Raw genomic sequence first — 12096 nt, forward strand, 5'->3', positions numbered from 1 at the left:
GCAAACCCAAAACCAATACGATCGTGTGTTTTGATCTAAACGGAAAGCCTCAGGGTCAAGGTCACGATCTCACCAAAAGTAGGAACTTAAAATCACTACGCCATATAAACATTTAGTTATAAATCTGTGATTTTATTTTTTAAAACGAAAGCTGAAAGTTAGGTATAGAATATGTTTCTTACAGAATATGTTACGATGGTAGCTGGTCTTGTATGAATTTCTGAGCTATAAAATGAGTTGTGGTCTATTTTTTACCGTAGCGTGTTATTTGTGTGCGGGGAAGGACACACATTAACAATTTGCGTGTGTAGAATGGAATTTTCCACTCCAACAGTTAGAAGTTGATCGCGCTTCCATTTGCGGTCTTTCTGTTACGCGGGTGATCTGTTCGGACGTTATCACTGAAAAGGTGAGTTTTGACAGTTTTATTTTGTTTTAGTCTTGCAGTATAAGGCAATAGAATGTTTGTTTCTTTTTCATCTTACTTTCATATTTCGTAGTGTTTGCGTATTTTTGGCCAATATTTTGCAACCATGGTCAATTTAGATCGAACTTTTGATAGAATCTACGGCCAGTCATTTTGCCCCGCCCCCGCCTCGCGCTCCGTCCGGTGCGGTAGTGATGTCCCGTTGCTCGCACGCCGCAGCAGAGACCTGCGCGACCTTCAGCCGGTACAGTCGCTGTTCTTTTAGCAGCGCCGTTATTCTCATCTTTCCGGCGTGTTCTTGATTTTTCCATTGTGTCCTATTTCGCCATATCAAATACCCAAAATGTATCAGATTATTCATATTCAAGTGAATAATCAATTCAGTCATCATAACTTGGCATTTTTAACCCAAGCAATCAAAAAAAGGAAATTTATTCAATATTTTCATTCATTTGTGAAGGAGGGGCTTTAATTCTTCATGATGGAGTTATTTTATATGAAAATCAATTTTACAAAAGCATTTGAATTGTAATCAAAAATATTTCCACAGTGCAGGCCAGATAAAGCAAGATACTATCTTTATTCTTATTAAACATGACAAAAGAAACATTGAGTGTTCGGTAAATGCAAATAAAAAATAGTAAAATTAGAAAATTTATTTTTTGACCATAATGTCCCAAATGAGAGACCAGTTTCTGAGACGGACCCCCCCCCCCCCCCCCCCCCCCCCCCCCCCCCCCCCCACACACACACACACACACACACAGAGAAATATAATTAACAACATCTCACATTTTTCTGACTTTTTACCCACCTCTTCTCTCCTGTCCACATTTTCTCTTCTATAATAATTCCATTGCATTTGCGTCTACATTTTCTTCACTTTGCTCTTATAATCATACTTTTTGGCAAACTGCCCATTCTCTCCTGCCCTCCCTCCTCTCTAGCATCTGCTCTGCATCTGTCTGAGAAGGAGAGGTTCATCATAAGTGGCTCCACCGACTGCTGTGTACGAATATGGACTCTCAGTCCTGGTGAGTCACACTCTCAGCGTTTTTAATCCCCGTCAATAAATCCACACCTCAATCACCATGTGAATCATACCTTCCATACACGCAACGGTTACCTAGTTACATACTCGATCATATTTTTGCTTGATACGTTGTTTTGATGATTTTGTGAAGACATTATTGTGATATGAAAAATTTATGCTAACATCTGCCTATTAGCAATGTGCCTTCTGCCTAATTTTTTACCATTCAGATATCTGCTTGAGGTAATGAACAGATATTTGGTTAATCGCTAGGAGAGGGATGGACGGAAAGCCGTATTTAGTATGGCATAATCGAAGATCATTTTCTACTGCAATTAAACTTTCCTCCTGTGGGTGGCAGCACATGTGTTTATACGTTTGATAGATGTGATATAGAGAAATAATGAACAGAAATTTAAAAATGCACAGCAAAACCTTTACTGAATGTCAGCTTAATACGAGGGCCTCGTATTTAAGCTGAAGCTGGAATTCCCCTGGGATCGGTTCAAATTCGAACTGCATGAATGTTCAAACTGCCACAGAGTTTCCAGTGGTACAGCCATTTTGATTTGTGAGCAGGATGCTTAAAAATCACATGAGATTATTAGATCATCAGTGGCAATGCATGTGTTCAGAATAAAATGTCACCACAGATATTTCCATGTTATACAGCATTTACTAAACGAGTGAAGTATATTAAATTATATTTACTAATTTAGTGAAAACACTGAAATGAATGCAGTTGTTGTCTTCGCGCGCTTGAGCCTGGCACAGCTTGAATGGCTGTCCTTGTTCACGCACACGAAGTGTGTTGCACGTGCCATAAGGGCCATTCATTATTGGAAAAGCCTGTTGCTGATTTGACCGCAATCAGCGCGCTCTTTATAAGGACGCTGGCTACAGCATGACAGATGTTTCTTTTTGGTGACTGACCGTGCCTCATGTTTTTGTTTCTGTAAAATGCATGCCTGTAAATGAACACCTTCCTGCACATCTGGCTACCACTGCATACCTGACAGAACACTTTGCCTCAACCATGGATGTAGCAGGAAGGAATAGGCACGCCGGGCAGTCCCGTGCTAATGTCATAGTGCTTAAAGCAGGATCTGTGGTTTTCCTCCAGCAGATAGAGCTGGAAATTCCTGCGCCCTATGATTGGGTGGAGCAGCCACCCAACGGACTTTTATTGCAATGCCACTTCTTCTATGAGGACTTGGCAGAGCCTAAACCTCCGGAGAGCTGGTGGGTTGGCTGCATGATTTATTGGCTCACGAGACCAGCACGCCAGTGGGCCAAAGGCCTAGTCAGAGTGCAACATCCGTGCCTCCGGAACTCCAGGTCATTCGGCAAGGAGCTCAAGTCCTCGTTCCAGGCTTCCAGGAAGGAAGACCCCCATAGCAATTTTTTTGGGGGGGCTGAGACTCCAGAGGCTGACAGGGCATCCACCGCTCCAGATTTCAGTGAGGATGAGACCGTCGTTGCACCACCTGGCTTCAGTGAGGACAAGCTCTTCACTTCTCCACCTGGCTTTGAAGAAGTTGTCACTTCGCTGCCTGGCTTCAGTGGAGACGAGCTCTTTGCTCCTCCAGCTGGCTTTAAAGAGGTCATTGTTCCGCCACTGGGCTTCAGCGGGGACGAGCTCTTCGCTCTGCCACCTGGCTTCAGTGAGGACGTCCTCACTCAAATCAAGCCCATGCCAAGATCAAAGCTCATGCCCATGCAAATGCCAGAGCCCATGCCAAGTCCAAGCCCATGCTAACACCAGTGCCCATGCCAATCATGTCCATGCCAAAGTCAGAGTCTAAGCCAGAGTACACACTTGAGCCCATGGCCATGTTTGAATTCATGTCCATGCCAACACCAGGGTCCATGCCCATGCTCAAGCCCAGAGTCATGCCTGAGTCCATGCCCATGCTGATGCCTGAGTTCATGCCCGTGCTCGAATTCATGCCTATGCTGATATCAGGGTCCATGCCCATGCTAAAGCCCAAAGTCATGCCAGAGTCCATGCCCATGTTCAAATCCATGCCCATGCCAGGGTCCATGTCCATGCTCAAGCCCATGCCTATGCCTGAATTCTTGTCCAATCCAGAGTCCAAGTCTGTTTCCATGTCTAGTCCAAAGCCCAAGTCCTTGTCTAGCTCAGAGCCCATGTCCAAGTCTTATCTAGTCCAGAGCCCAGGTCCAAGTCTGAATCCATGTCTAGGCCCATGCCCTCATCTATGTCTATGCTGGAGCCATTGTCCCGGTCTATGTCTGAACTTGTGTCCAGGCCGGAGTCTATGCCAAAGTCCAATTCTATGCCTGAGCCTACATCCAGGCCTATGCCTGAGCCCATGACCTTGCCTGAATCTATGTCTGAGTTCATGCCATGTCTGAGTCTACACCCAAGCCTGTATGCATGAGTGCCCGACCATCCTCAAATACCCCTGTTTAAGGCTCAACTGGAACCCAAGCCTCCACCTAAGCCCAGGTCCCGGTGCCACGTCTGCCCAGAGCAGAGCTCTGAGGGGACGCCTTCCCATGCCAGGTCCTTAACCACAGGGGAGCCCAAGGAGGATTTTAGCTCCTGGGGGGTTGTCATGCCTTCACACGCTCGAGCTTGGCGCAGCTCGAGCGGCCGCCCTCGTTCACGTGCACGGAGCACGTTGCGCATGTCATAAGGACCGTTCGTTATTGGAAAAACCTGTTGCATGTTTGAGCGCAAACAGCGCACTTATATAAGGAAGCTGACAACAGGATGACGGCGTGAAGTATTATCACCTTTGTCATCTGTCATGTCACGTTTTTGAGCTATGTTTGTTACTCTGGTTTATGACTCTGTTTTATGACTCTGCTTTCTGTTTTTTTCTCTCTTCATTTTATTTTGTGACTCTGACCTTGCCTCACGTTTTTGCTTCTGTAAAATGTACACCTGTAAATAAACACCTTCCTGCACTTACACTACACCCGCATACCTGACAGTTGTAAAATGAAGCACGCAGACCTTGCATCTAGTGTAAAATAGCCTTATCCATTAACCCAAGATACCTGATTTTCTGACTAATGCTAATGGAAATTTATTGTCAAGCTTCATATCTAGCAGTACATACAGAAGTAAAAACCACTGGCTCCTGAGATGTTTTTTGTTAGTCCTGATGCACCTCTTACTTATGCACCACAATAGCCATGTAATGATTCATCCAATTCAGGATTCAATTTGATTCATAATATTGGGTTCACGAGTCAATTTTCCCATGATATTTTTGAAAAATGTTAAAAATGAAGAAAATTTTATGACCAAAAATTTACATTTATTTTCCTATTCTTTGTCAACTTAAATATTCATTTTGTTAAATTAAAACAAACAAACACGCGGAGAACATGCAAACTCCGCACAGAAAGGCCCTCGCCAGCCACGGGGCTCGAACCCGGACCTTCTTGCTGTGAGGCGACAGCGCTAACCACTACACCACCGTGCCGCCCTGTGATGACCTGGCGTCTTGTCCATGGTGTACCCCGCCTTTCGCCCATAGTCAGCTGGGATAGGCTGCAGCTTGCCTGCGACCCTGTAGAACAGGATAAAGCGGCTACAGATAATGAGATGAGATGAGAAACAAAAAAAACCCCTTTGTTTCATTTTCTTAATAACCAGCAATTTTTATTTACCCACATTTGTAAAAGTTGGAGTAAAATAATAATAGTCTGTTAACGAAATATTTATTTTATTAAAAATGAACAAATATAATAAATTATGCCTTTTCGTAATAAACTTTTATGGACATTTGTACTACCTCGATTTTCTTCTCTTTTCCTTGGCTTTCAGCAGTGTGTAAAAAGATAGCTCCGATTTCTTGTTAAATCGATCTGTGCAGTCAGTCACACATTTCTTTCCCATTTCAGATCTGTTTTTTGTGTGTTTCTGCGGCATTAGGGCTGTGTTCCTTCCGCCTAGGTTGAAATCGCGCATATTCCCGCTATTGTATGTTATTATACCCTCTGCTGTCTAAACAACACAATTACAGCTAGGAAAAACTAAGATTATGCAGCCTGATAATAATCATGATTATTTATTTCATTAATTTGAATCATCATAAAATTTTCGCGCAATTGTTCATTGCGTAATATATTATGACATGCCTACACCACAACCGTGCTGATTTTTTTTTTTTAAATCAAAATACTGACAGATTCAGCTTTTTTCTTTTTCACATTTTCTCCGTAATTTCACACTATCCAAGTAGTAATTTCAGTATTGGAATACTGGCGCCTCACATGGTTAAAACAGTTCATTTGAATATGCATGCAATCCCTAATGCCGACTGTATATTGTAAATAAAGAACAGATGTAAATAGTTGACAGTGAATAATGTATACACCACTATTAAATATATTAGCGGTGTATATTCTTGATGTTTGGCATAAAATGAAATCTGCATCATAACCTGCTGTGTGTCTGTCTCCTTGCCAGGCCAGTGTGTGAAATCAATCTACACATTTAATGCTGTCACAAGCCTTTGCTTCATAGCGGAGTGGGATGGCTATATCGTGACAGGCTCAGGTGAGAGTGTTGCACATGTGAAAGGATATAGAAGTGTTCTGTGTGTAGCTGTGAGCATGTGTGAGAATGTGTGCATGCACAGAGCTATGAGCAAAGAATTTATATATGGGAGCATGTGTATAGATGGGAATCAGTGTCTAGATTGGTGATATGCATAAAGGGGAACACAGTATGTATGTACAACCTCAGTTCCAAAAAAGTTGGGATGCTGTGTAAACTGTAAATAAAAAGAGAATGTGATGATTTGCAAATCATGGAAACCCAATATTTCATTGAAACTAGGACAAAGACATCATATGTTGAAACTGAGAAATTTTATTGCTTTTTGAAAAATATATGCTCATTTTGAATTTGATGTCAGCAACATGTTTCAGGAAAGTTGGGACGGGGCAACAAGAGACTGAAAAAGTTGTGTGATGCAAAAAAAACCAAACAACTAATTTGGTTAATTGGCAACAGGTCAGTAAGATGATTGGGTATAAAAAGAGCATCCCAGAGAGGCGGAGTCTCTCAGAAGTAAAGATGGGGAGGGGTTCACCGCTCTGTGAAAGACTGCGTGGGTAAACAGTGCAACAATTTAAGAATAACGTTCCTCAATGTAAAATTGCAAAGAATTTGGGGATCACATCATCTATGGTATATAATATCATGAAAAGATTCAGAGAATCTGGAGAAATCTCTGTATGCAAGAGACAAGGCTGAAAACTGACACTGGATGCCTGTGAGCTTCAGGCCCTCAGGTGGCACTGCGTTAAAAGCAGACATGCGTCTGTAGTGGAAGTCACTGTATGGGCTCAGGAACACTTCAGAAAACCATCGCCTGTGAAAACACTTCATTACTGCATCCACAAATGCAAGTTAAAACCAGATATAAACAATATCCAGAAACACCGCCACCTTCTCTGGGCCCGAGCTCTTTTATGATGGACTGAAGTGAAGTGAGCCCTGTGATGACCTGGCGACTTGTCCAGGGTGTACCCCGCCTTTCGCCCGTAGTCAGCTGGGATAGGCTCCAGCTTGCCTGCGACCCTGTAGAACAGGATAAAGCGGCTAGAGATAATGAGATGAGATGAAGTGAAGTGGAAAATTGTCCCGAGGTCTGACGAATCAAAAGTAGAAATTCTTTTTGAAATCATGGACACCGCATCCTCCAGGCTAAAGAGGAGAGGGACCATCCGTCTTGTTATCAGTGCACAGTTCAAAAGCCAACATCTGTGATGGTATGAGGGTGCGTTAGTGCACATGACATGGGTAGCTTGTACATCTGGGAAGGCATCATTAATGCTGAATGATATAGACACGTTTCAGAGCAACATGCTGCCATCCAGACAAAGTCTTTTTCAGGGAAGGCCTTCCTTCTTTCAGCAAGACAATGCCAAACCACTTTCTGCACATATCAAAACTGCATGGCTCTGTAGTAAAAGAGTCCAGGTGCTAAACTGGCCTGCTGCAGTCCAGACCTGTCTCCCATTTAAAACATTTGGTGCGTTATGAAGTGCAAAATATGACAAAGGAGACCCTGGACTGTTGAACAACTGAAATTGTATATCAGGCAAGAATGGGACAGTGTTTCTCTTTCAGAACTACACCACTTGGTCTCCTCAGTTCCCAAACATTTACAGAGTGGTGTTAAAAGTAGAGGCGATGCAACACAGCGGTAAAAAAATGCCCCTGTCCCAACTTTTTTGAAACTTCTTGCTGACGTCAAATTCAAAATGAGCACATATTTTTCAAAAAACAATAAACTTTCTCAGTTTCAACATTTGATATGTTGCCTTTGTACTATTTTCAATGAAATATAGGGTTTCCATGATTTGCAAATTATCGCATTGTGTTTTTATTTACAGTTTACACAGCGTCCCAGGCGGCACGGTGGTGTAGTGGTTAGCGCTGTCGCCTCACAGCAAGAAGGTCCTGGGTTCGAGCCCCGTGGCCGGCGAGGGTCTTTCTGTGCGGAGTTTGCATGTTCTCCCCGTGTCCGCGTGGGTTTCCTCTGGGTGCTCCGGTTTCCCCCACAGTCCAAAGACATGCAGGTTAGGTTAACTGGTGACTCTAAATTGACCGTAGGTGTGAGTGAGAGTGTGAATGGTTGTCTGTGTCTATGTGTCAGCCCTGTGATGACCTGGCGACTTGTCCAGGGTGTACCCCGCCTCTCGCCCGTAGTCAGCTGGGATAGGCTCCAGCTTGCCTGCGACCCTGTAGAAGGATAAAGCGGCTAGAGATAATGAGATGAGATGAGATGAGACAGCGTCCCAACTTTTTTGGAATTGGGGTTGTGTGAAATATGTGTGCTTACATGAACATATGTATGGATAAGAATGTGTGTATAGTTGTGACTGACTGCACAGATGGGAACGTGTGTATTGATTGTACAGATGATTATGTGTGTATAGCTGGAAAGTGTATACAGTGTGTGTGTGTATAGCTTTGTGCATGCTTGGTCAGTGTCTGTGTATGAGTCAGCAGTGGGACTCCGGCTGTGTAACAGATGCTGGGAAGCTGCAAGTGTGGGACTGGCTCTCTCAGGAGAACCGTCAATCAGTCAACGCGCACCTGGATGCTGTCACAACACTACAGGTGGGTGGGTGCCATGGCAACAGCGCCTTGTGTAACACAATGCCTCGGTGTTCGAGTGGCATCAGCCCAGCACATTTTATCACGTTTTAATATTCACCTTTCATGCTTCAATCCCAAAGCAAGACACTCTTCTGAGAACGTTCAGACATTCAAGCCCTATCTTGCATGATGTGTTTATTATGACTGTTATGCAGCAGAAAGTGAAAGCCACTATTTAAAATGTAATTTAACTTCCATCCCATCCTGTGGTCAAAATTGGAAGAATGTAGGCATGAAGATATTAGGTCAACTTCCGAACCTGCTGTCGTTCCAACTTGTTCGGCAGTTGCAATGGAAGGACAGCTGGAATTAACCAGCAACTAATCGGATACTTTCAAGGTGACGTATTATACCCCTTTTCCACAAGTTGACACAGTTCCCTGAGGTCTTCATGAAATGTCTGTGACATGCTTTGGTCAAAAGACCACAAGGATAAAACACCACAGCTCCCTTCTCACCCTGTCTAAACAGGCCTTTTCAAACCAGCTGATTTGAGTGCCTGTTCCTTTAAATGATAATGAGCCACTGCTCACCCCACCCCCCTCTTCTGCTGGACAATCAGGTGGCATTTTCCTCATGAATATTCATTCGCAAAGGCAGTTCTGTAGCCATGAATGGAGATACTCAGATGAGAGAGTGGTATAATTCTAATTAACTCCCCTTGTGACATAAGGGGTGTTCACACAGCAACTTTTACTCCGGTGTAGCACCGGGGCTGCCCCGGTAGAGCGTTCACACGGTACAAAGTTATACCGGTGTAGCCCTGAAAGCTACTTAAACCGGTGCAAATCTAACCCTGCTCGGGAGGTGGTTTAAGAAATTTACTCCGGAGTAAATGCTAGTTTGCGGGGCAGCACCGATATAAAATGGGACGTCTGAACGCTACAGGGGTAGACTCGCTACGCGTGAGGAGAGCTGATTACATACAGGCATTGCATAATTTGCATCCTGGTATTTTGTGCTTCCAAAATGGCGAATATCAACAACAACAGAACTGCGTGTCTTCCAGTGTTGCCAGATTGGGCGGTTTTAAGTGCATTTTGGCGGATTTGAACATATTTTGGGCTGGAAAACATCAGCAGTATCTGGCAACACTGGTGTCTTCATCCATGTTGTTTTCCCAGCGCTTGGTGATGCCATGACAACCGGGAAAAGGAAGTACATTTTCACGCATGCGCATATTTCATTTCCGCATTATTACTATCGTATAGCACGGTCGCAAAAACTGCCGTGTGAACGCAAGTGGGGCTGCACTGGTGCTAACACGCTTCTCTCTAGTAAGCAGGTTTGTGACGTGTGAACGCTCCACAAAATTTACACCGGTGTAAGATATATCGCAACAAAATACATCGGTGCAGCATCGATGCAAATATGTGCCGTGTGAACACCCCTATAGAAAAGGGAGCCAAATCTGAACGGCCTTTTTGAAGCACGTTTTCTGAAATAGGCAGCTCAGGTTGTCTTATTTCAGAGTTTGAAACGTTTCCGGTTGAGAGTACGTCGTGCGCGTTCTGGCTGCCGCTTCTCACCAGAGCTTTTTTTTTTTTTTTTTTAAATTTTATTTTTATTTTCTTTCTTTTTCTATTTTCATTTATTTATTTATTTATTTATTTATTTCTGTGTTTTTGTGTAGTTTGATGTTTGTTTGAGTGTTTTGTCCGCCGGTGGTGGTGTAGCTCCAGACCCAGTTTTGGGCGTCGGTTCCCTCCAGGCCTTGGTTCGCCGTGGGTGATGCCTGCGCTCCCAGCTGTGGACTGCAGTGAGCCTGTTGCTCATTTTACATCGTGGTTGTCCAGCGCTCTGCGCTTTTGTGCTTGGCGTGATGTTCCGAGTGATGTTGCTCGGTGGCGTCGCAGCGGCTGTGCAGGCGGTTTGGGACATACCAGCGCTCTGCGTGGCAGAGCTTCTCTGCTCGCTTTGTGGATCCACGGCGTGGTGTTCGAGTGATGTTGCTGACGGCGTCACGGCGGCTGTGCTGGAGATGTGGGACTCGTTTTCGTGTGCCTTTTGGTGGGACTGTGGCTGCTACACCACTGGAATAACATCCTGACCTCTATTTGGTGGACTTTTTACTTTTTTTTTTTATTTTTTATTATTATTATTTATTATTATTTTTATTTTTTTATATTTTATTTATTTATTTTTTTCCTTGTCTATAATTGTAAAGCGTCCTTGGGTTTCTTGAAAGGCGCTATATAAATTTAACTTATTATTATTATTATTATTATTATTATTATTATTATTATTTTGATGGTTGGTAGGCACTCCAGATATGAAATGCATGTACACAAGCACTGAAAAAGTGAGTTTTTCATCCTATGACCCCTTTAATACACACGCTTAACACATGCAACCTTATAACATTCCTAATTTTTTTTGATATCTGTAATTTGAACGTTTTCACTGTAAGTGTTAATCATTTGAATCAACTGGATCTGAATTGGCCTTGTTTTGGGAAATCAGCTCTTGAAAATTTAGGTGAGAAATTAAATCAGTAGGAACCTCTGCACATTATATTCACATATCTCATTCTCATCTCATTATCTCTAGCCGCTTTATCCTTCTACAGGGTCGCAGGCAAGCTGGAGCCTATCCCAGCTGACTACGGGCGAAAGGCGGGGTACACCCTGGACAAGTCGCCAGGTCATCACAGGGCTGACACATAGACACAGACAACCATTCGCACTCACATTCACACCTACGGTCAATTTAGAGTCACCAGTTAACCTAACCTGCATGTCTTTGGACTGTGGGGGAAACCGGAGCACCCGGAGGAAACCCACGCGTACACGGGGAGAACATGCAAACTCCGCACAGAAAGGCCCTCGCCGGCCCCGGGGCTCGAACCCAGGACCTTCTTGTTGTGAGGCGACAGCGCTAACCACTACACCACCGTGCCGCCTATATTCACATATTGGCGATGAAAATTCTGGAAGAAATTTGGGGAAATCATCCAGGCTACTCTGAAAGAGCCAACAAGACTTGATTTAATCAAACTCAACCTGGCATGAGTGCATGTCCTCCGTTTATGATGAGAATTCAACAGTGTGACTTTTCATTTGGAGTAAAACTCCTAGTATTAGTAGCGGTCGCAACAGTAATAGTAGTAGTAGTAGTGTAGCAGTATTAATACTACAGGCGTGGCTGAAAGCTTTGAGACTGACACAAATTTTGGTTTTCACAAAGTTTGCTGCTTCAGTGTTTTAGATCTTTTTGTCAGATGTTTCTGTGGTATACTGAAGTGCAATTATAAGCATTTCATAAGTTTCAAAGGCTTTTATTGACAAGTACATCAAGTTTATGTAAAGAGTCAATATTTACAGTGTTGACCCTTCTTTTTCAAGACTCCTGCAATTCGCCCTGACATGCTGGATATCATAAGGTAGTCACACTAGAGGCGGAATGCCATCGGAATGAAAATTCTTCATATATTCCGGGATATTCGAAGTGCATTCTAAAAATTCTGACTGCATTCCAAAC

At 43.5% G+C, this 12096-nt stretch overlaps 1 protein-coding gene across 4 annotated transcripts in view; it reads left to right on the plus strand.

Moving 5' to 3' along the window:
• The window catches only part of si:ch211-154o6.3 (uncharacterized protein LOC563854 homolog), a 103744-nt gene that overhangs the window by 62611 nt on the left and 29037 nt on the right, over positions 1-12096 (plus strand). For 3 of the 4 annotated variants that reach the window (XM_060921567.1, XM_060921568.1, XM_060921569.1), the window contains 3 exons: positions 1375-1461; positions 5911-6000; positions 8426-8577. In XM_060921567.1, coding sequence (XP_060777550.1) covers positions 1375-1461; positions 5911-6000; positions 8426-8577 — 329 coding nt within the window. The remainder of the gene's footprint in view (positions 1-1374; positions 1462-5910; positions 6001-8425; positions 8578-12096) is intronic. The other variant, XM_060921570.1, reaches the window with a different exon arrangement.

The sequence above is a fragment of the Neoarius graeffei genome, chromosome 5 (genome assembly GCF_027579695.1).
Source record: "Neoarius graeffei isolate fNeoGra1 chromosome 5, fNeoGra1.pri, whole genome shotgun sequence".
In the NCBI taxonomy this organism is placed as follows: Eukaryota; Metazoa; Chordata; class Actinopteri; order Siluriformes; family Ariidae; genus Neoarius; species Neoarius graeffei.